The sequence below is a fragment of the Cnephaeus nilssonii genome (assembly GCF_951640355.1).
Source record: "Cnephaeus nilssonii genome assembly, chromosome: 4".
Taxonomy (NCBI): Eukaryota; Metazoa; Chordata; class Mammalia; order Chiroptera; family Vespertilionidae; genus Cnephaeus; species Cnephaeus nilssonii.
In genome coordinates, this window is record NC_137075.1 from 100117008 (window position 1) to 100137989 (window position 20982).

The window sequence follows — 20982 nt, forward strand, 5'->3', positions numbered from 1 at the left end:
TCAAGTTAACTGAACCTACAAAGCCCATGCCCTCCAATTTACTATGTAAAAAGTGTTCCAAGCATCCCCAAATGTAGAGGTTAATAGTCATACACTAATACTTGACATTCAAATATATTTTAATAGGCCTCAGAAAAAATATACCCGAAGCATTCAAAACCCTTTAAATGTCACTAAAAGAAAATACTTTCTCTCCAGTTTTAAGTTATATTGGGTAGCCATATTAAGCTAGCTAACCTGTTGGCAATATACTCCAAATTACCATTTTTCCATTCAAATTGAAAATCAATGTTCCTAGAACCTTCAATTACACAAGGGTGAGTTTTTCTTTTTTATGTAAGTGGAATTCTGGGTGGAGAGTCCAAACCTGTATAATTTTGTTAATAGTGTCACTCCAATAAATTCGATAAAAAGGGACAAAATTTTAAAAAGCAATTTGAAAACAGTTTTACCCGACATGAACATTTTCTTGAAGTGAAATTCACCGTATGCCACAGAGGGAATTGGCAATCACAAAAGAGAGTGAGTCTTTAAAAATGTGAAACGTTTATTTATTTTTTTAACAACTCGGTCTTTGAACCTTGAGGGCGATTTCCAAATATTTGAAGCAGACGCACCAGGGCAGATTCGAACGGTTTTTAAGATTATCTGCCATCTTTCCCCCACCTGTTAACTGAACCAAATAACGAATATACCTTTAAGCAATCCAAAAAAGCTGGCATCGAACGATTCCACACTTGCAAGACCTTTACACAGTGAAACTTACACGCAAAATTTTGCATTACAAATGAAAAAGAAAATTAACACCGGGGAACCCAACTCTATTTTCTCACAGCAAAGAAGAAGCATTTTTTTCTCTCTACCGTGTGCAGAGGTGCCAGAACCATGAACCAGTTGTAGCCAACCTGCAACAGGATCAGGAAGGTGTAGCAGAAATGTTTAAAAAAGAAAAAAAACACAGCGAAATGTTCCCCCAAGAGGGAAGCAGCGGAGAACTTTCTCAGCTCCGAAAAGAGTTGCTCGCCTGCTTCACAGATGGGTGAACTAAGGAGGCAGATCCGATTAATCAGTGCCTTTCTCAAGGTCACGGTAGCGCGAAAGAGCCACACAGTCCGGACTCCCAATCCCGTCTCCGACCTCCCCTCACTCCCAGGCGGCACAGCACGGCCCGAACCTGCCGGGCTCCGCTCGTACCCGCCAGTGCCACCGGGCACCGGGAGAAAGAACCCATTTCCAGCGCTCTCCGAGCAGCTCCGGGGGCCGGGGCACCGGCGGCCCGCCCTCTCCCGAGGCGGCAGGCGCCCCTCCGTCCTCGTAGTAAGAGGGCCCCCCTAGCCCCCAAGGACCTGGGAGGTGGCCCAGGGCCCTGGGTCCCGCCGCGTTAGGGGGTCGCTTACCGTCGCTCTCGGCCCTGACAAGCAGGGACATGCCCTTCAGCCGCTCCACGTAGCCGGACGACACATGCCCGGTGCCCCGGTCGTCCCACTGCCGGTCCTCGTTGAGCGTGTAAACCTTCACCCGCCGCCTGGTGTCGGTCATCGTGCCGCCCAGGGGCCGGGGCAGAGGCCCCGCCGGAGTCGCCCAGGAAGAGGGACCGGGGAGGCGGGAGCCGAGGCGGAAAGACGCCCGCAAGCGGAGGGCTCCCCGGCTTCACTGCCGCCACTGGCCGCCGCGGGGCCGCGCTGCCGCCCGCATGGCCCGCTCCCGGGCAGAGCTGTGGGCCCCCGCCTTGCCTCGCCTCCGGGGCCTCGGCGCTATTGTCCAGCCCCGGCCAGCCCGGCCGTCCTGAGGGGGGCGCGCAGCGCTTCGCAGCCTCCCGCCCGGCCGCGGTGCAAACTGGGGGCGCCGGTCACAGCCCTGCTCCCGCTTCCACCATGATGTCCACGAAGCCGCTTCCCGCGCCGCCGCCGCCTCCTCAGGCCGCCGCCGCCATGTTTTCCTTCCTTACACCTGGCCCTGCCACCGCAGCCGGCGGCTCCGCTCCGCTCTCCCGCTTCAAGTGTCCCACGCCGACAGGCGCCTGCCCCGGCCGCAGCTACTTCCACTGCGCGGGAGACTCCGAGAGCCCCCAGGAGCTGAGCGCCCCAGGCTATCGGAAACCTCTCTCCTCCGCCGCTGCCGCCGCCTCTTCCGTCTTCCTCACGGAGCCAAAGCCGCCGCCATCTTGGTTCGCCCCTCAATAGCGGCGCGCGGGGCCACCCAGGCAGCAGCTGCAGGGGCGGCCCACTGACCCCACCATTTAAAGAGACAGGAGCGAGGCCGGGAGCCTCGCTACCTCGAAGGCCTCGGACGGAGGCAGGAGGCGGGCGCCGAGTCGCGGAGGTGGCGGGAGCACAGGGGACGGAGGAGGGGAAACGCTGGTCGCGCCGGTGACGGCCGGGCTCCCTCGCGCTCCCTGCACGCACCGTCGTGCGAGCGCGGGGCGGCGTGTGCGTGCGTCGCGCCGCGTGCGTGCGTCGCGCCCTGTGTTCGTCATCAACCCGGCTCGGGGATTCCGCCGGGCCGTGGACCCGCCTCCCGCCGGGCGGTTGCAGTAGTTTTCTCGGCCTTCAGGGAACTCGGTTGTCTGGGACGCTGAGTTGGCCCGCCGCCTTCCCGTGCGGCTCGCGGTCCGGCCCGAGCTACCGCGGCCCGCTTCTGCGACTGTCTTTTCCGGGCCGCCTTGGCAGCTGGGCTGGGAACCTGGAGCGCGGAGTTTTGGGGACACCGGAGCCTCTCGAACTCGAGGCGGTTCTCCTTTGGAAATAAATTGAAAACCTTCTGGGAAAGGCCACAGGGTTTGGCAGAGAGGACAGCCCGTGGCTTTGGGAGCTGTGTGGGGCACTCACTGGTGTTGCGAGTGTAGAAATTTGGGACATTTTCTGGGCCTGGGACCAAGCCCAGAAAGTGACTAGTCTTGCCCTGGCCGGCGTGTTCAGTGGTTAGAGTGTCGGCCCATGGATGTAAGGGTCGCGTGTTCGATTTGGGTCAAGGGTACATACCTGGGTTGCAGGCTTGATCCCTGCGCCTGCAGGAGGCAATGGATGGATGTGTCTCTCTCCTCTAGTCCCTCCCTCCCCCTTCTCTAAAAATCAATGGGAAAAATATCCTGGGATGAGGATTAAAAAATAACAAAAAACAGGAAGTGACTAGTCTGAAACTTCCCCTTACAATTCAGCTGCTACTTTCATTTCATTATCCTTTATCAGGACAATTATTTTCTAGCCCTCTGTTTTGCAAAAAGAACTTGAGGGACTAATAAAAGTAAAATTACATGTTAAGCACGGTTCATCTTAATAAGAAAAAACATTCTGATTCCTTTCCTGCAAATAATAATCACCATTTAAGGGGCTTTTTCCATTTGCCAGGCTCTCTAGATCATGGGTGTCCACTAGAAATAAAATGTGAGCCATATATGTAATTTTAAACTTATAGTAGCCACTTTTTAAAAGTATGAAGAAACTGCTGACATTTAATTATTTTATTGAGTGCAATCTCTTAAAAATATTAATCCTCCTATCTAATAAGAGGGTAATATGCAAATTGATCATCACTCCATCAAATTGACCATCACACAAGATGGCCGCCCCCATGTGGACACAAGATGGCCAGCAAGGGAGGGCAGTTGTGGGTGATCAGGCCAGCAGGGAAGGGCAGTTGGGAGGGACCATGCCTGCAGGGGAGGGCAGTTGGAGGCAATCAGGCCTGCAGGGGAGGGCAGTTGGGGGGGGACCATGCCTGCAGGGGAGGGCAGTTGGAGGCAATCAGGCCTGCAGGGGAGGGCAGTTGGGGGGGGACCAGGCCTGCAGGGGAGGGTAGTTGGGAGGGACCAGGCCTGCAGGGGAGGGGAGTTGTGGGTGACCAGGCCTGCAGGGAAGGGCATTTGGGGGGGGACCAGGCCTGAAGGGGAGGGCAGTTAGGAGTGACCAGGCCAGCAGGGGAGGACAGTTAGGGGCAATCGGGCCAGCAGGGGAGCAGTTAGGAGTCGATCAGGCTGGCAGGGGCGTGGTTAGGGGGGGTGATCGGGCTGGCAGGCAGAAGCAGTTAGGGGCAATCAGGCAGGCAGGCAGGCAAGCGGTTGGGAGCCAGCAGTCCTGGATTGTGAGAGTGATGTCCGACTGCCCATTTTAGGCATCCCTCGAGGGGTCCCAGATTGGAGAGGGTGCAGGCTGGGCTGAGGGACACCCCCCCCCCCGCATGCACGAATTTCATGCACCGGGCCTCTAGTAAATAAATAATGAGACATTTTACATTCCTTTTTTTGTACTAAGTTTAAAATGCAACGTGTATATTACCCTTAGTGTAAGTTTCTATTTGGATGCTAACTTTTCATTGGAAATACCTGATCTGTTTTTAGATTTAATTAAATTTACCATAAAAAAATTCACATGCTCATTATTTCAAACATACTTAAAATGTTTCCAAAACTGAATGAACTACCAATGTTTTAATTTAAAATTTAATCAAAATTAAGTAAAGTTTAAAATTCAGTTCCTCTATCCACATTTCAAGTGCTCAGTCACCACATGTGGCTATGTCTACCCTTATGTCAGGTTCACGTGTTCAACACTAACAGGAATTTCACATCAAACTTGCAACTTAGTTTGAGTTCTAACCATCTATTCAGAAGGAGGCCTGAGCTCTTCCCCAACGTGTCAAATACAAAGAAGTGTTTGAGAAGGCAGCTTGAGAGTTCCATCATTTACAAACAAAATGGAAATTAGACAGAGACACTGAAGAGATCGAAAAGGAAGAGCAAGCTGCTGCTGAAAAGGCTGTGACCAAGGAGGAGTTTCAGGGTGAACGGGCTGCTCCCGCTCCCAAGTTCACTGCTGCTCAGCCTGAGGTCGGCAGACAGGCCTGAAGGCGTGCAGGTGCCCTCTGTGCCCACAATTCATTTTCCTACTGAAGACTGGAGTGCTCAGCCTGCCGCTGAAGACCTGTTTGCAGCCCCCACTGCTCAGGCCACCGAATGGGTAGGAACAACCAGAGTGGTCCTAAGCTGTTCTTCCACAAACTCATAACAGAACGGAAATAAGGTTGATGGAAACATAAACAGTTTATTTTTTTTAAATCCTGGAAAATTATAAAAAACAAAGTCATTGTTTTTTTATAAAAAGTAAAATGCAATAATTTCAAGCATCAAGACATGGCAATAATTTTGTCCACTTTGACCCAGAAAGACATTGTTAAATTTACTCGTGTTATTGCTTATTTGATCCCCACACCATACCTGAAATAATTTGTGGAAAAATCATATGTTTTCTTATAATGCACTTTCAAAGTAAATTGAATATCAGGGATTGTTTGTTGAATAAAAAAAGATTTAAAATTATGTATAAGAAATATTAATTATGAAAGTACTTGCATGCATGTATATGAGTATAACCCATGGACGCAGACAGTAAGGGGGTGAGGGCATGTGCTGGGGGTTGGGAACGGCCGGGGAGAGGTCAATGGGGGAAAAGGGAGACATATGTAATACTTTAAACAATAAAGAATTTAAATTTTAAAAAAAATTAATTATGTTTAAATGAACTGTTTAATATGATCTTAAAAAACACACCAGTTGAGTTGTATTAGTCAGGGTCCTATTAGAGAAACAACCCGTAGGATACATTTGTACAGAGAAAGATTTCAAGGAATTGCTTATAGACAGTAGGGTTCAGCTAAGCAAGTCTGAAATACACAGGGCAGGTCAGCAGCAGGCTGAGAACTTGGGCAGGAGCTGACACTGCTGAAAACAGGTTTAAGCAAAAACTTCAAGGACACCTATGTAAAACACAGAGAGACATATAAAAGTCTAATATTATAAAATATCTATACCAGGGGTCCTCAAACTTTTTAAACAGGGGGCCAGTTCACTGTCCCTCAGACCATTGGAGGGCCAGACTATAGTTTAAAAAAAACAACTATGAACAAATTCCTATGCACACTGCACATATATCTTATTTTGAAGTAAAAAACCAAAACACCTGCATGTGGCCCGCGGGCCGTAGTTTGAGGACGCCTGATCTATACAGTCCCTGTGAGATTGGTTTAATAGATCTTATCTATATTTCCCAAATGAAATGTTGGAACCTGTATCAGAAGTTTGAGATCCAGACTGTGCTCAAAAATTTATTTCATACAGTCATGGTATCTCCTTAAGTAAAGAGTTCTATAAAACATAAGGAGCATACAGAAGAAAGTTTTTTGAAATACAAAACTATTTAAATCCCATCTATTTCATTCTTGAAAATGTACTCCATCCTACATTCTAAGAAATGGCTCTTGTAAATGGGATGAAAAGATGTTTTGGTCAATGAGAATAGTTATGCATGTATTTAACCACCTGTATTACACCAACCAGATGCTGATTATGGGTATAATTACCTAATTCCTTTCTTAGAGCTGCAGTAACAAATTACCACAAACTGCGTGGCTTAGAACAATGGAAACCCACTTTTTACAGTTCCGGAGGCCAGAGGCCGGAAATCGAGGTGTCAGCTGAGTTGCACTTCCTCCAGAGGCTCCAGGGGAGAGAATCTGTTCCTCGCCTTTCCTAGCTTCTAGTGCAGTGATGGGCAACCTTTTGAGCTTGGTGTGTCAAACTTCGCCAAAAAACTGAGCATAACTCGGGTAGTGTGTCACTTTGAGGAAAAAACTAACTCCAAGACTCTAGTCGCAAATGTTTCATCCTCAGGAGCAGCAAATGTTTCATCCTCGGCATGCGGCCGCGTGTCATCAGAAATGGCTACGCGTGTCAGTGCTGACACGCGTGTCTTAGGTTCGCCATCACTGTTCTAGTGGATGCAGGTGTTCCTTGGCTTGTGGCTGCATCACTCCAGTCTCTGCCGCCATGGTCACATTGCTTCCTTCTCGTCTGTGTCTTCTGTGTGTCTATCAAACCTGCCTCTGCCTTTCTTTTATAAGAACAATTGTGATGGCTTTTAAGACTCATTCAAATAATCCAGAACAGCCTCCCCATCTCAAAATCACTAACTTAATTGCATCTGCAAAGGCCTCCACCCGCCCTCCCCCAGCCCCCCACCTCCCGCCAATAAGATAACATTCAGAGGTTCCAGGAAGTAGAACATAGATCTGTGTTTTTAAGGGCCACCACTGACCTCACTATAGGTGATATGATGCAAAATAAAGTTAAATATAGCTACTCTTATGATAATATCTTAAGATGAATAATAGCCATTAGGAAACCAATTTGAATATTATCATTGTTTTCTGTCTAGTTAGGTTGAAAGTCTTAAGCAGTCTTTCTCTAGGTCCTAGCTGGATAGCTCAGTTTGGTTAGAGTGTTGTCCCAATATACCAAGGTTGTGGGTTGATCTCCAGTCTAGGTGCATTCAAGAAGCAACTAACGAAGGCATGAATAAGTGGAACAACAAATCCATCTCTCTCTCTTCCTCTTCTCTCTCAAAATCAATAAATAGAATTTTTAAAAGTCTTTATATTAATAGTCATAAAGGGTTTTAAGTATCTCAAAGAAAAGGAACTAAATTAGAGTAGCCTGATATTTACATTACTAATGTAATTGAACCGAGTTTACTTACATTTCTTACCAGCAGTGTTTTGATCATATTGAAGCCATTAGTCTCAGTGTACAACCCTATGCCAGTCACTTAAAGGAACAGAATGTCTGGAAACAAAATGCAAGGTTTCAATATAACTACAGATGCTTTTCAAGTTCAAAACAATTTTTTATACAAAACATGCAGGTGAGAACATCATGGAACCAAGACAAGTAATGCTGAATTCTGAGAAAATATCATAATCAAACTACATTTAATGCCAACTAAGGAAGAGAAAGTTCAATATAAAATACTTGACTGTAAGGATATCTTTATGACTCTTTATAATGAAAAAGAAAAATTATTCTTTTTTTTAGGAAAAAGAATATTGAGTTCTAAACATTAGCAAATTGTAAGGTCAAATAGAATATTGACTAACTAGAAATTGAATGCTAAACATTAACTGCTAATGTTAAATAGAATCTGGTTTATAAACACCATTTTATAAATTACTTGTTAAGTACTGCCAACATGTCATTTCGTAGTATAAATTACACAGCCATAGTAATACGCAATTACTAATCCACTAGCAGTCCTAAATGAAAAGCCCGATAAACACATAGTGAACAAATGTGTTCAGAAGTTGCCATCCTTTTTAGTAGCCCATGAATGATAAAAACTTAGGTTCCGCCACTATTTGAATACTAGTTGATATTTAATTTAAAATTTTACAGTTAATTTACTTATGAAAAAAAAAAAAACACTCCCTGGAAAGATTCTTTGGAAATATTGTAACTTCTGAAGAGGAATGTAATTTATATGTAAGATTCTTTCTAAGGTTTACACACTTCACATTCTCTGGGGATTTGTTGCTTCAAAAGCTAAAGGGGTTTTCACAATTTCATATCCTCTAAGTGTTCCGTGAAAAAATGATTGGAACTTTATTTGTTACAGTTTTCAACAATTAGCCTAACAATATCTAGGAAGCACTCTTAATAAAAATATTATCAGACAAGAAAAAGCTAAAAGAACTCAGCACCTCCAAACCAGTATTACAAGAAATGTTAAAAGGCCTTCTTTAAGAAGATGAAGAAGGGAAAAAATGTGACTAAAATGGCATTAATTACATTAATATTAATAACTACTTTAAATGTAAATGGATTAAATGCTCCAATCAAAAGATATAGAGTGGCTAAATGGATAAGAAAACAAAACCCAAACCTATGCTGCCTAGATGAGACCCACTTCAGATCAAGACACACAGACTGAAAGTAAAGGGATAGAAAGAGATATTTTATGCAAATGGAAATTTAAAAAAAGCTGGGGTAGAAATACTTATATCAGACAAAATTGACTTTAAAACAAGGATTATAATAAGAGAGAAAGAAGGATTCATCCATTTCACTTCTGGATATTTTTTTCTGAAGAAACCCAAAACATGAATTCGAAAAGACATATACATCTCAATGTTTATTGCAGCATTATTGACAATAGTCAAGATATGGAAGCAACCTAAGTGTCTATTGATAGATGAACGGATGAAGAAGTGGTGCATATATACAATGGAATATTACTCAGACATAAAAAGAACAAAATCTTGCCATTTGCAAAAGCATGGATGGACAAATGAAATAAGTCAGACACAGAAAAACAAATACCATGGGATTTCACTTATATGTGGAATCTAAAAACAAACCAAAACCAAAACAAAACAACCAAACAAACCCCAAGAAACAATTGACATGATCAGGGCTGCTCTAGGTCAGATTCAAGTGTCCAAGTTATTTCTTTATACTTTTTCATTCTCCCACCTTCCCTCAGTGCCTCTTAAACCATGACTGTTATATCCTCCTTTTACAACCAGTTACCAAAAAGAGTGATTACATGTGCACTATGTCTTCCGTACAAAAATAAATAAGGCCGCATGGAATTTGGGCACGTTATCTCTGAAATGTGAGCAATGGTTACTCTCAGGAGAACTGGATATCCATTCAGAATACCTTAAGGACCATCCTGTATTATGGATCGCCAGGACTCAAATATCAGTGTCCATTATCAGAACTTTTTATGAAAGCACTTAGTCAAAATGTATACATACTGAAATTGAAAAAAAAAGAAATTGCAATGTTATACTAATTTTCAAAGGATTTCAGTCTTTGAGCTTGTCTAGTGGTTCCCTATACTGTTTTCTGTTGCATTTCCTATCTGTGCCAGAAGGTGGAGATGTTCCTCACTAGAATGATCATCCCCCCAATACAGTCCCTGCTAGTCCCCGACCCAGGACTTGCAACATTCTCTTTGAATTTGGGAGTCCGCTTTTTGAAAATTCATAATGGCATCCACTTCTTGAGTTTTAAAACATTAAATAATAGGAAAAAAGTTGGGTGGTGGGCACACAATGCAGTATGCAGATGATGTATCATAGAACTGTACACTTGAAACCTATGTAATTTTATTAACCAAGGTCACCCGCATGAGCTTAATTAAAAAGAAAAAACATTAAAAGAGTGTTGGCTCATTCGATAAACTACATGTGAGAATGCCTGGTGGAGAGCTGTATTTTAAATGGGTTTGAAGTTGAGAATACCTTTATGTTTCTAAATGAGGAGAAGGGGATGAAGAACAGAGTTGAAGGCCCAATGAGCCACCGGGCCACTATTGTCAGTTAAAATTTAATAACCAACACAGTTCTGATTTCTGTATGCCTAACCTCTTAAGTCCCTTACCAGGAGAACCTTTTCATCTGCAGGTTAGAGGTTGCAGGTGATTTAATCTGACGGTCAAATCCAGTTCACTGCCCTATTAAGTTTGCCCGTGTAGTTTAAAAACTGGGACATTTTACATAGAAACGGATTTATGACTTCTCTTGAGGGATTGGGAAATCTGGCCACACTGCTCACATTCCCACAGAAACAACAATGGGCTGGCGATTCACAACAGACACTTTAGAGAGCCCATGCCACGCCTGGCAGGTTTCACATGTCCTGCTTCCCTACTGCTGCCCGGCCCCTGTAGACCTTAAATTCCGGACTATTCTTAGAAGGATCAATACAGATAACAACATTTTAGATGAGGCAGCAGAACAGTTAAAAAATTGTGTGTGTGTGGTATATCTGCAAGAAAATTAGGTTCCAAAAATTCAGCAGACTTAAAAAGAATAAACATTTCTTAGGTTGTGTGATTTATACCACTTTCAAAGTTCCTTAATTTTTTCGTTAGTTAATTCATCCATCTATCTGTTTTCCTTTTGCGAAGAAAAATAGAAAAACGAGCTAATACTAAGAATTAGAGGAAAGTAATTCAAAATCTTTGCCAAGGCCATTTTTTTTTCTTTATAAAATGATTAATAATCTTAAAAATATATATATTGAACTGTGGTGTATCAGGAAGGCATGTTGCCAGATGGTGGAGTTTACTAGAAGTGATTATTTCCTCTGTGTAGCTATCCATAGCATCCAAATAATTTTTTTAAAACTTTTATTTCAAGCACATTGGGAATTCCAACTAACACTTGAATACGTGGTACATACAACACAACAAACAGCAGCTGTTGTGGAACTAAGAGCAACTATTAACGTTCACTGGTAAGATAATGAAGAAAAACAACAATGTTTTTTAAAAGTTAATATTTTTCTCAATGGCAAAATTCTAGAGCAGAGGCCAGAAACTGGAGCCCTACTACTATATCTGGCCACACGCTAGATTAAAAATCCTGAACTAGTTGCAAACACTGAAAATTGCAATGTCCCTGGATGCATGGTGCCTACATTCTAGAAGGGCTGCCATGGAGGGGACTTTAGTACCTTTGTTCCACAAATGTTTATCTTCCTCATTTTCATTGATGTGGCTTCGGTGTTTTACCATTTAAAGATGTAATTTGCCATTGATTTCTCCATAACTATTCCATCCGATAAAGAACTGCCAAACTTTATCAGATGCTTTTTAAGAATTAAATATGACCATTTAATTTTTCTCTTTCAACTTGTTGATGCAATTGTAATGAAATAGCTTCCTGATCCTGAATTATCCACGTATTCCTGAAACATACTATTTGATTATGTATTATTTTTTTTATACACAGCTGTGTTGTCTTTACCAATATGTTACTTGGAATTTTTGCATCTATCTTCAAAAGTAAACTTGCTCATTTTTATCATTAAAGCTATTAAGCTTTATAAAAGAACTGGGCAGTTTTCACTTTTTTATGTTTTCTGTGCAAATGTTCAAATAACATTGGAATTATCTTTTTAAAATATCTTTTTAAAATTTTTATTTATGGATTTGAGAGAGGGAAATATCGATTTGTTGTCCCACTTATTTATGCATTCATTCTTCTATGTACCCTGACCAGGGATTGAACCCAAAACCTTGGTGTATGGTGAGGACACTCTACCCAACTGAGCTACCCAGACAGGGCTCCACAATATCCTCTAAAAGCAGAAGCCCTCCCGTTTTCAACCTATAATTTCACGCCTCCTTGACAAGGGGTTCTAGCATAAAGGTTGAAACAACCCAAATATCCATCAACTGACAAATGGATAAACAAAATGTGGTATTATCCAAAATAATAGAATAGGATTGAACAATAAAAAGAAATGAAACTTAAAAGCATTATGCTAAGTGAAAAAAGCAAGGTCCAAAAGGTCACATCATGTGTGATTCAATGTATAGGAAATGTCCAGAAAAAGCAACTCTGTAGAGACAGAAGATAGATTAGTGGTTGTATAGGGCTTGGAGTACAGAATGGGGATTGGCTGCTATCCTATCTAATAAAGAGGGAATATGTTAATTAACCATTACACCCTCACAAGATGGTGGCACCCACAGACAATAAAGAGGGAATATGCTAATTGACTGTCATGCCCTCACAAGATGGCAGCGCCCAGTCCCCTCAGCCCCACGGGGGGCGGCAGGCGCCACATGCCTCATCCAGCCGGAATCCCCCAGTCCCTTCAGCCCACCCCCCCTCATCCAGCCGGAGTCCCCCAATCCCCTCAGCCCCTCAGGGGAAGGCAGTTGGGGGTGATTGAGCTGGCAGGGGAGGGAAGTTGGGGACGATCTTGCCGCCACCCCCCATGCACGAATTTCATGCACCGGGCCTCTAGTTGGGTATATAAGGTTCCTTTTTAAAGTGATGATATATTCTAAACTTAGATCATGGTGATGGTTGCCCAACTCTCTAAATATGCTAAAAATAATTGAACCATATGCTTTAAACAGGTCAATTATTTTTGGTATATAAATTCTATTTCAATAAAGCTGTTTTTAAAAAGTCACCTATGTATGAAAATAATACTAGCACTTTTAGACGAAAGAATTTTGAAAATTCAAGAGAATAAGAAAAATGTCCTCTCGGAAGGAATTATAACTGCTAAAACTAATCTAAAGTCAACCAGATTTCATTGTGCATCTAATAAAACATAGTAAACAGACTTTTTGAATAAAGTTGGGGTAGATGTGAAAGATAGAGGACACATATCAAGCTCACCTTTAACCAGCTGGGATGGTTTCAAAGATAAAATCCTGAAATGACCACAGGCCAATATACTAAGACCACTTCATTCTGTAGAAGAGTCTTTTCAATCCGATGCTGACATTTGCTGGAATGAACCAACCATTTAATGTCATTTTGACATCTAACGTAGCATAAGGATCAAGTCTTTGCAACGGGCACTCTTTTAGGCCTGTGGCAAATACCAGAGCTTTCTGCTTATCCCTAATTTCAGTAATAAGGAAACTCTAACCAGGAATCACTGTACCCAGGAATCGCCATAATTTTTTCATCATCAATGTCTCCAAATAAAGCCTCATTCCCTAGAGAAAACACAAAATATGAAAAATATCTCTTCTCATAATATTGTTAAATACATTTGTCTTTTGTAAAATTAGTGCAAGTTGGTTGTAAAAATTTACAAAACTTAAAAAATTGGAAACAGCTGTTATTCTCTTACCCTGCGTATAACCGCTGGTAATTTTGCAGTCTGTTTTCTCAATTTGTATGTTTTAAATAAAAGTTGGATTGTATTGTATATTTGGATCATACAGTGCATAGTATTTTATAATTACTTGATTCTGTAACTCTGCATTAAGTTTATTATGTCATTCCCTTGAAAACCCGACTTTATTGTATTCTACCATGTGGATGTATCAACACTAATTTAACCAATTTCCTATTATTGTACATTTAAGTGGTTTCTAATTATTACTATTCTAAGCAATCCTGTGGGGAACACCCTCATATACAGGCTGCCATTTGGCTCAGACGTATGTGTCAGTATAAGAAAAGTGGTTGTTTACAAACAGTGACCCATCTGATTAGGAAGGTGTTCATGCTGAGTGGTTGGTCCTATGCCACAGTGGTTGTTTAAATTTCTGGCTATCAGCCCTGCTTCCCCCTAATTCTTAGTGGTTAGTTAAGATTGTTTCATTTGGGATAAATTAATGGAAGCGGAACTATTGAGACAAATGGTATGACTATATCCAAAGCTTATAAGTATATTGCCAAATTACCTTCCTGTCAGATTCTACCAGCCTACATTCAAACAGCTGTTCTCATTAACACTAGATATTCTTATGTTTTCAATCTTTGCCATGTCTCATTAGACTTTATTTTATAATCTTAACATCCTATATGTCTCAGAACTTCAATAACTCCAAATGATTATTTCCTCAAGCGACAGATTCCATATTACTCTTCTTCGCCACATTGCCTTTCATTCTGAATAAAATTGACAAGTTAAATACTTTACATCCAAAGTTTTTTTGTGTCCTGTTGCTCCTTCATAACTGAACTTCTAAAACTACCATCATGCCCGGCCGGCATGGCTCAGTGGCATCATTGCTTTAATCGTTTAAAAGATTATTTATTTTTACTCCTCTTAATAAATTTTTTTTATCTGAAGTTAATCTCTTTATTGGTCCATATGGGGATACTGAATTAAAAAACTTTTGAGCCCTAGCCGGTTTGGCTCAGTGGATAGAGCGTCGGCCTATGGACTGAAGGATCCCAGGTTCGATTCCGGTCAGGGGCGTGTGCCTTGGTTGCTGGCACATCCCCAGTTGGGGGTGTGCAGGAGGCAGCTGATCAATGTTTCTCTCTCATTGATGTTTCTAACTCTCTATCCCTCTCCCTTCCTCTCTGTAAAAAATCAATAGAATATATTAAAAAAAAACTTTTGAGAACAACAAATTGAAATATTTATAGTATTAGGAACTTGGGTTACATGACACTTTTTTAGTAGATATGAAAGTATTTAGTCTGAAATAATTTTTAAAAATATATTTTTTATTGATTTTAGAGAGGAAGGGAAGAGGGAGAGAGACAGATAGAAACATCAATGATGAGAGAGAATCATTGATCGGCTGCCTCCTGCACACCCCCTACTGGGGACTGAGCCCACAACCCCAGGCATGTTCCCTGACCAGGAATTGAACCGGGACCTGCTGGTTCATAGGTCGATGCTCAACCACTGAGCCATACCAACTGGGCTAGACTGAAATTTTTTAAGTTTAACATTGTGAAGTGATTAAAACCAATTATTAACCTTTTTATGAACTTCAAAGTTTGGTTCAAAATAGTTTAGTCAAAAATAGATTTCAATACATGTATAATTAACATTTAAACTATAACCTACTTATAAGAGAAGTAACACTAGCCCTAGCTGGTTTGGCTCAGTGGATAGAGCATCAAGCCTGCAGACTGAAGGGTCCTGGGTTCAATTCCAGCCAAGGGTACATGCCTGGGTTGTAGGCTCAATCCCCAGTAGGGGATGTGCAGGAGGCTGCCGGTCAATGATTCTCTCTCATCATTGATGTTTCTATCTCTCTCCCTCTCCCTTCCTCTCTGAAATCAATAAAGAAATATATTTAAAAAAAGAGAGAGAGAAGTAACACTAATTATTTTTACCTGTACTGTGATTGATTTCTTTTTTTCTTGGAATACCAATCAGGTAACACCATCAGTTTTCTTTAACAAAAAACACATCATGGGGAAAAAAAAAAAGCATTTCCAATCTTAATGGCACCTGTTTAAAGAAAATGTTAAAAAGTAAATACATCGGGTTTTAAGCACTACTCTTTTGGTCTGTATGAAGTGGTGGGGAAGGGACATATTTTGATAAAAATTGACCACGATGGCCATGATGACGGTCAGCATTACCCTGAATGGGAGGGCTTATCAACCTGTGAGACTCTTTATTTCTAGGAAAGTTAGCAAGGCCCAAACGTTATTCAAAATGTAACCATAATCTGAAAAAATACCATAGGGAAAAGGCAAAAATGATGACAACAATAACTTATTCTTCCCATGTGTCAATACCCTTCCTTCTTCTTATTCAAGACCCACCTCACAGGCACACCATTCCCTGTAATTATAGATAGGCCAAGCCCTTTCCCCTACCCAAACTCTTTGCTAATTCTATTGCGTTTAAATCCTTCTTTCCTTTACATTTATTCATGTTGGTAACAACTTCTTTGTAATGGCACTATACCTGAATATTTTTGGTTAAACTTATGTTTATCCACCTGGTAGATCCCAGATTCTATGAGGGAAGAAGACACGCTCTCTGCATCTTTACAGCCCCAACACCTAGCATGTGGCCTGGAACACACATGCTAAACAAACAAATACATATTACATATTTATTTATTATGAATGAATGAATGCCTGTGATGAATAGGTATTCATGCTCTCAAATTAGGAAAGAAAACAAAGAGAAAGTTCTCTCTACCAAATTAAAACAAATAATTAGAATCTGAAAGTTTTGTTGCTTCAAGATGTATATGCTATTTCTAAACTCTAAAATGAAAGAAAAGAGGCACCTCAAAGCTGAAATATAAATTTCTAATATATATTAGAAAAAAGAGGCATCTTTAGTATAGAATAAAATTAAAAACAGAAGAACCACAATAAACATATCTGTTCTAATATTAAACAAGGGCTGAACAAAGAAACAAATGTCACTTCCGTCACCGAGGGGGAAATACCTATTGGAGGAGGGAAAGACAATCTGCTCCTTGTCCCTTATACAGGTCTATTAGTGGGGGCCCAGAACAGTGCCTGGAGCTGAATAAATATCTGTCAAGTAAGTGAATAATGTCAACTCAAGAAACTCAACATATGGAATAAATGAATGGTCAAATGAATAACAGAAGAAGAAAGTACTAAGCTGGAAGACCAAGAGAAGAAATGCTTTTAGAAGCCACTGGGGTAGAAAACGAGAATGAAAAATAGAGTCCTCAGTAAAATGAAACATTAGTAAACCCAGGAGGTTGGATAAAGTATAAGGAAGAGTGGAGCCCAGTGAGGCTGCTGTCAATCTTTTTTCCCAGTGAGTTATAACATCTTTCTGGAACAGACAATCCATGTCCTAAGTGAACACTTCCATGAAAGAGGAGAGGGACAGCTGCCAAACTCATTTCATGATTGAACTACATTTATGCCAAAACCAGACACAGACAGTTCCAGAAAGAAAAAATTATAGGCTAATTTCAGTTACACTCACAGTCGCAAGGTCCAGAATAAATTATTAGTTAGCCAGACTCAACAGTGTACTAGAAAAACAAAACGTAACGATCAAGTAGGGTTTATTCTAGGAATGCAGGAATGTTTGAGGAAGGTCAAATTACAAGTCTAGAGGCAGAAAGACTATGGTTATAACTTCTCTCTGCCAGAAAAGTTCTTTTCCATCAGAAAAAGACACCTTTGCTCCAACATGCCCAGAAGCCCCCAGTCAGCACAATTAACCAGCAACCTCTCCAGGAGGCCCCCCGATTACAGACACCTGCCACCATGCACAAACACATGAGTGTGTTCCTAGGTCTTGATCGGAGAGGGGAAAATGTTTGCCATTTTAGAAAAGAGAGTCCAAGTTAGCCATCATCAACAAGGGCCTTTATAGCATTACTGTTATTACCCTAAAGTTTTACCATTATGCTAAAAAATTAAATGTCCCTAAACACCACATATTTGTCTATGTTTCTCATGGTTTTAAAGGTGTTCCAATGATGCTAATATCTTTTAACTATAATGTGTGTAACAATGAAAAATTATATATGAGAATAGCCCTGTTTTAAATATGGAATGAACCAAAATTTACTCATAAAACTTAACCAAGCAACATTTCACAGGCAATGACTGTTGTCTGAATTCTTTGGTTTTCCAAACAGATACCAAGAGAATGTGGATGCACAGTGCCCATAAGTACTTGCTAAAGCTGATGTGAAGTTGAGGGCAGAGTTGAATGTTTCAATGAGAGGGACCGCAGCCACTTCTTTAGGAGGTTTAAATGCATAGGTTCTACCAAAAGTGTTGAGGTCAAAGACTTTCACCCTATTGTGAACATTTGAAGGTTTAAGCTCTAAGAGATGTTGTAGTATATTTTCATTCACATGGAAAAAGCACCAGATCACTGACAATAGGGCCTGTAATCATTCCTTTCCTTGCTTCCAGAATCAACCTTTCCATGGCCCTTCAGTTAATTTATAGTGGGTTGGCAAATAGGACTACATATGACCTGAAAGAAAGGTATATAAGGATCTTCACAAAGTTGTTTACATTTGTCATTGGGACAGGGGACAGAAAGTGAAAAAGGCTGGGGGGTGGAGTTGGCAGGGAGGAGCAGGCAGGGGAGGAGCAGGCAAGGGAGGAGCTGGAGGACAGGGGAGGAGCAAACAGAGGAGGAGCTGGAGGGCAGGGGAAGAGATGGAGGGCAGGGGAGGAGCAGGCAGGGGAGGAGCTGGCAGGAGAGGAGCTGGAGGACAGGGGAGGAGCAGGAGGACAGGGGAGGAGCAGGAGGACAGGGGAGGAGCTGGAGGACAGGGGAGGAGCAGGAGGACAGGGGAGGAGCTGGAGGACAGGGGAGGAGCAGGAGGACAGGGGAGGAGCTGGAGGACAGGGGAGGAGCTGGAGGACAGGGGAGGAGCAGGAGGACAGGGGAGGAGCTGGAGGACAGGGGAGGAGCTGGAGGGCAGAGGAGAAGCAGGCAGGGGAGGATCTGGCAGGGGAGGAGCTGGAGGACAGGGGAGGAGCTGGAGGAAAGGGGAGGAGCTGGAGGACAGGGGAGAAGCAGGCAGGGGAGGAGCTGGCAGGAGAGGAGCTGGAGGACAGGGGAGGAGCAGGAGGACAGGGGAGGAGCTGGAGGGCAGAGGAGAAGCAGGCAGGGGAGGAGCTGGAGGACAGGGGAGGAGCAGGATGGCAGGGGAGGAGCAGGCAGGCAGGGGAAGAGCTGTAGGAGGGAATGAGGATGACAGGAAAACAATGCCGGGTCAGGTATCAGCTGCGGGACTGGCTCCCAATTCTAAGACAGACTGAGGTTCTAAGGATGCTGGTTGGCATCTACCACCAGTCCAGCTCAATGCTCAGGACATACCTGTCCTTCAATATTTGCTCCTCACACCAGCAGGGTTTGGGGAGAGGTGGATAAACTAAGGTGCTGAGCTTAGGTGACTGGCAGCACCCCTGCCTGCCCCTCTGAGGCCACAGCTGCACATTGGGAGCTACAGGTGAAAAGGCTGGTGCATTGATGGGGCCCATGGGGTGAGCACACTACCTTGTTTGAAGGTGGAAGGAGAAATGTTTGTCCTGCTTTCAGCCTGTTCCACCAATCCCAGCTCTTCCCCCTCCCTTCCATCTGCACAGCACCGCAGTTAGCCCATTGCTTCCATTTTCACAGTCCCTGATACTCACCTCTCAGGCATCCTCTCTGCTGTCCATAGGCTGCAGGCAACGTCTCCTGTTCCTCGCCAAGTGGAGGCATTGCCAAGCTGAAAAATGATTATTTTTTTCTTCTCTGGAATGGTCCCAACGAACAGAAGGGCTAGGTCTGCGTTGCGTGACCCTGTGCCCTGACTGTAGCTGATCCATCTATGAATAACCAACTGCTTTAGACTCCTTCAGCCAATTCTTGCTTAGGATTTTTAACTTGGGTCAGAGACCCAGAGATGGAAGTTGTGGTGGGGTAGAAGTTAGTCACACAATGGCTGTGTGTGAAAATGTCCAGGGATGCCTGCTGCTGCAGCCTGGAGCTGCCTGGGGTAGTGCAGGGTCTTGTGCCCACCGAGTGTGACATGACATGGGGCTGGGTTGCGGGGAGGGGGGTGCATACTGAAAGAGGAATGTTGGTTCTTCAGGTTTGAATGGTTGCTTCTGATGGCGCTGACAAACTCAAATTTCTAAATCACTGGTGTATACAAAATAGTCTTGCTCAGAGCTATTTTGTGATCCTTCTGAATGAAGTTTTCATTGCCTGGTGGTCAAAAGCTGAGATGATGAAGAGCTGGTACAAAACTGATATTGTGGATCTCCGAAGTGGATTGCCAGTTGAGTTCACAGCCCAAGTAGATTTCTTTGGTGGACATCTAAGTGGCAGGTTACATTTCCAAAGATGGCTGCAACGATCCCTCCTGACCCACAGGCTCTTTTGCAATATCACCCTGCCGCTCCAAAGGGATGGAGTGTATATCTCCTCCCTTTGAATCTGGGCTGGCGTTGGGACACCTTGACCAATAGAATGAAGCAGAAGAGACATTCTGAGATTTCATTGTCCAAATATTAAAGAAGGTCTGGCAGCTCCCATTTTTGTGTTTTGGAAGCCAACGTTCATGTAGGAAGTCCACTTATTATGACAGCACAAGTCTGTAAGTAGGCCTAAGCTACCTCCATGGAGAGGCCATGGTGGGGAGACAGATGCCTGGCCAGCCCACAGCTACTCCAGTCAAACCAGCTGAGGAGCCAGATATGGGGGTTAGGAAGCCATCTTGGACATTCCAGCCCAGCATACAAAGGAGCCTGGACTTGCTGAGCAGGTGGTTTATGATAGTCTGTAGCATTGGTGGCCTTCAATGAACCTCACCTGTCACTATTCATGATCATGCATAATCCTCTCCCCTTGAATCTGGGCTAGACATCCTTTAGCCAATAAGATGTGGGTAACGTTGTGCTGGTACTAGGCATAAGTGTGGCAGCTTTCTCTTTTGCATTTTAAGGAGCCCTGAGTGGCCATGTAAGGGCCATGTAAGGGCTCCAGCTACCCTGATAGAGAAGCTAGATGGAGAGGCCATGTGGGTTGGTCTTTTGAAAAGGGAGAGGCCCTGAGACCACAGAGAGAAAGAAGCTCAGACACCAGGTGCTCAGTGGAGCCCAGCCCCTGCCTGCTGAAGGCCATGTGCAAATGACTACTGGCAAGACCAGAAGAACCAGGCAGCTAAGCTCAGCCCAAACTACGCCACCTTGAGCCAATAAAATAGTTATTATGTCACTAAATTGTGGAGTTGGTCACAGGGCAACAGATATCAGAGCATCCAGGTAAGAGTGGGATCCTAAAAACTTGATATTTGGAATGAGAGTAGTGCGCATCCCTGTCCCACTGGTACAGGACAAGCGGCAGCATGATTTGATTTGGCTAACGGAGCATGATGTGCGTCCCTTGCTTTCAGTGGTTCTCAACCTTCCTAATGCCGCGACCCTTTAATACAGATCCTCATGTTGTGGTGACCC

At 43.1% G+C, this 20982-nt stretch overlaps 1 protein-coding gene and 1 pseudogene across 3 annotated transcripts in view; one reads left to right on the forward strand and one right to left on the reverse strand.

Moving 5' to 3' along the window:
- Nucleotides 1-2412, reverse strand: part of PPP4R3A (protein phosphatase 4 regulatory subunit 3A) — a 37320-nt gene extending 34908 nt beyond the window's left edge. Inside the window, exon 1 of one of the 2 annotated variants that reach the window (XM_079768118.1) lies at nucleotides 1398-2412. In XM_079768118.1, coding sequence (XP_079624244.1) covers nucleotides 1398-1539 — 142 coding nt within the window. In that variant the 5' untranslated portion in view covers nucleotides 1540-2412. The remainder of the gene's footprint in view (nucleotides 1-1397) is intronic. The other variant, XM_079768119.1, reaches the window with a different exon arrangement.
- Nucleotides 1-20982, forward strand: part of LOC307097890 (dCTP pyrophosphatase 1-like) — a 447295-nt pseudogene that overhangs the window by 131709 nt on the left and 294604 nt on the right. The gene's annotated exons all lie outside the window — the stretch shown is intronic.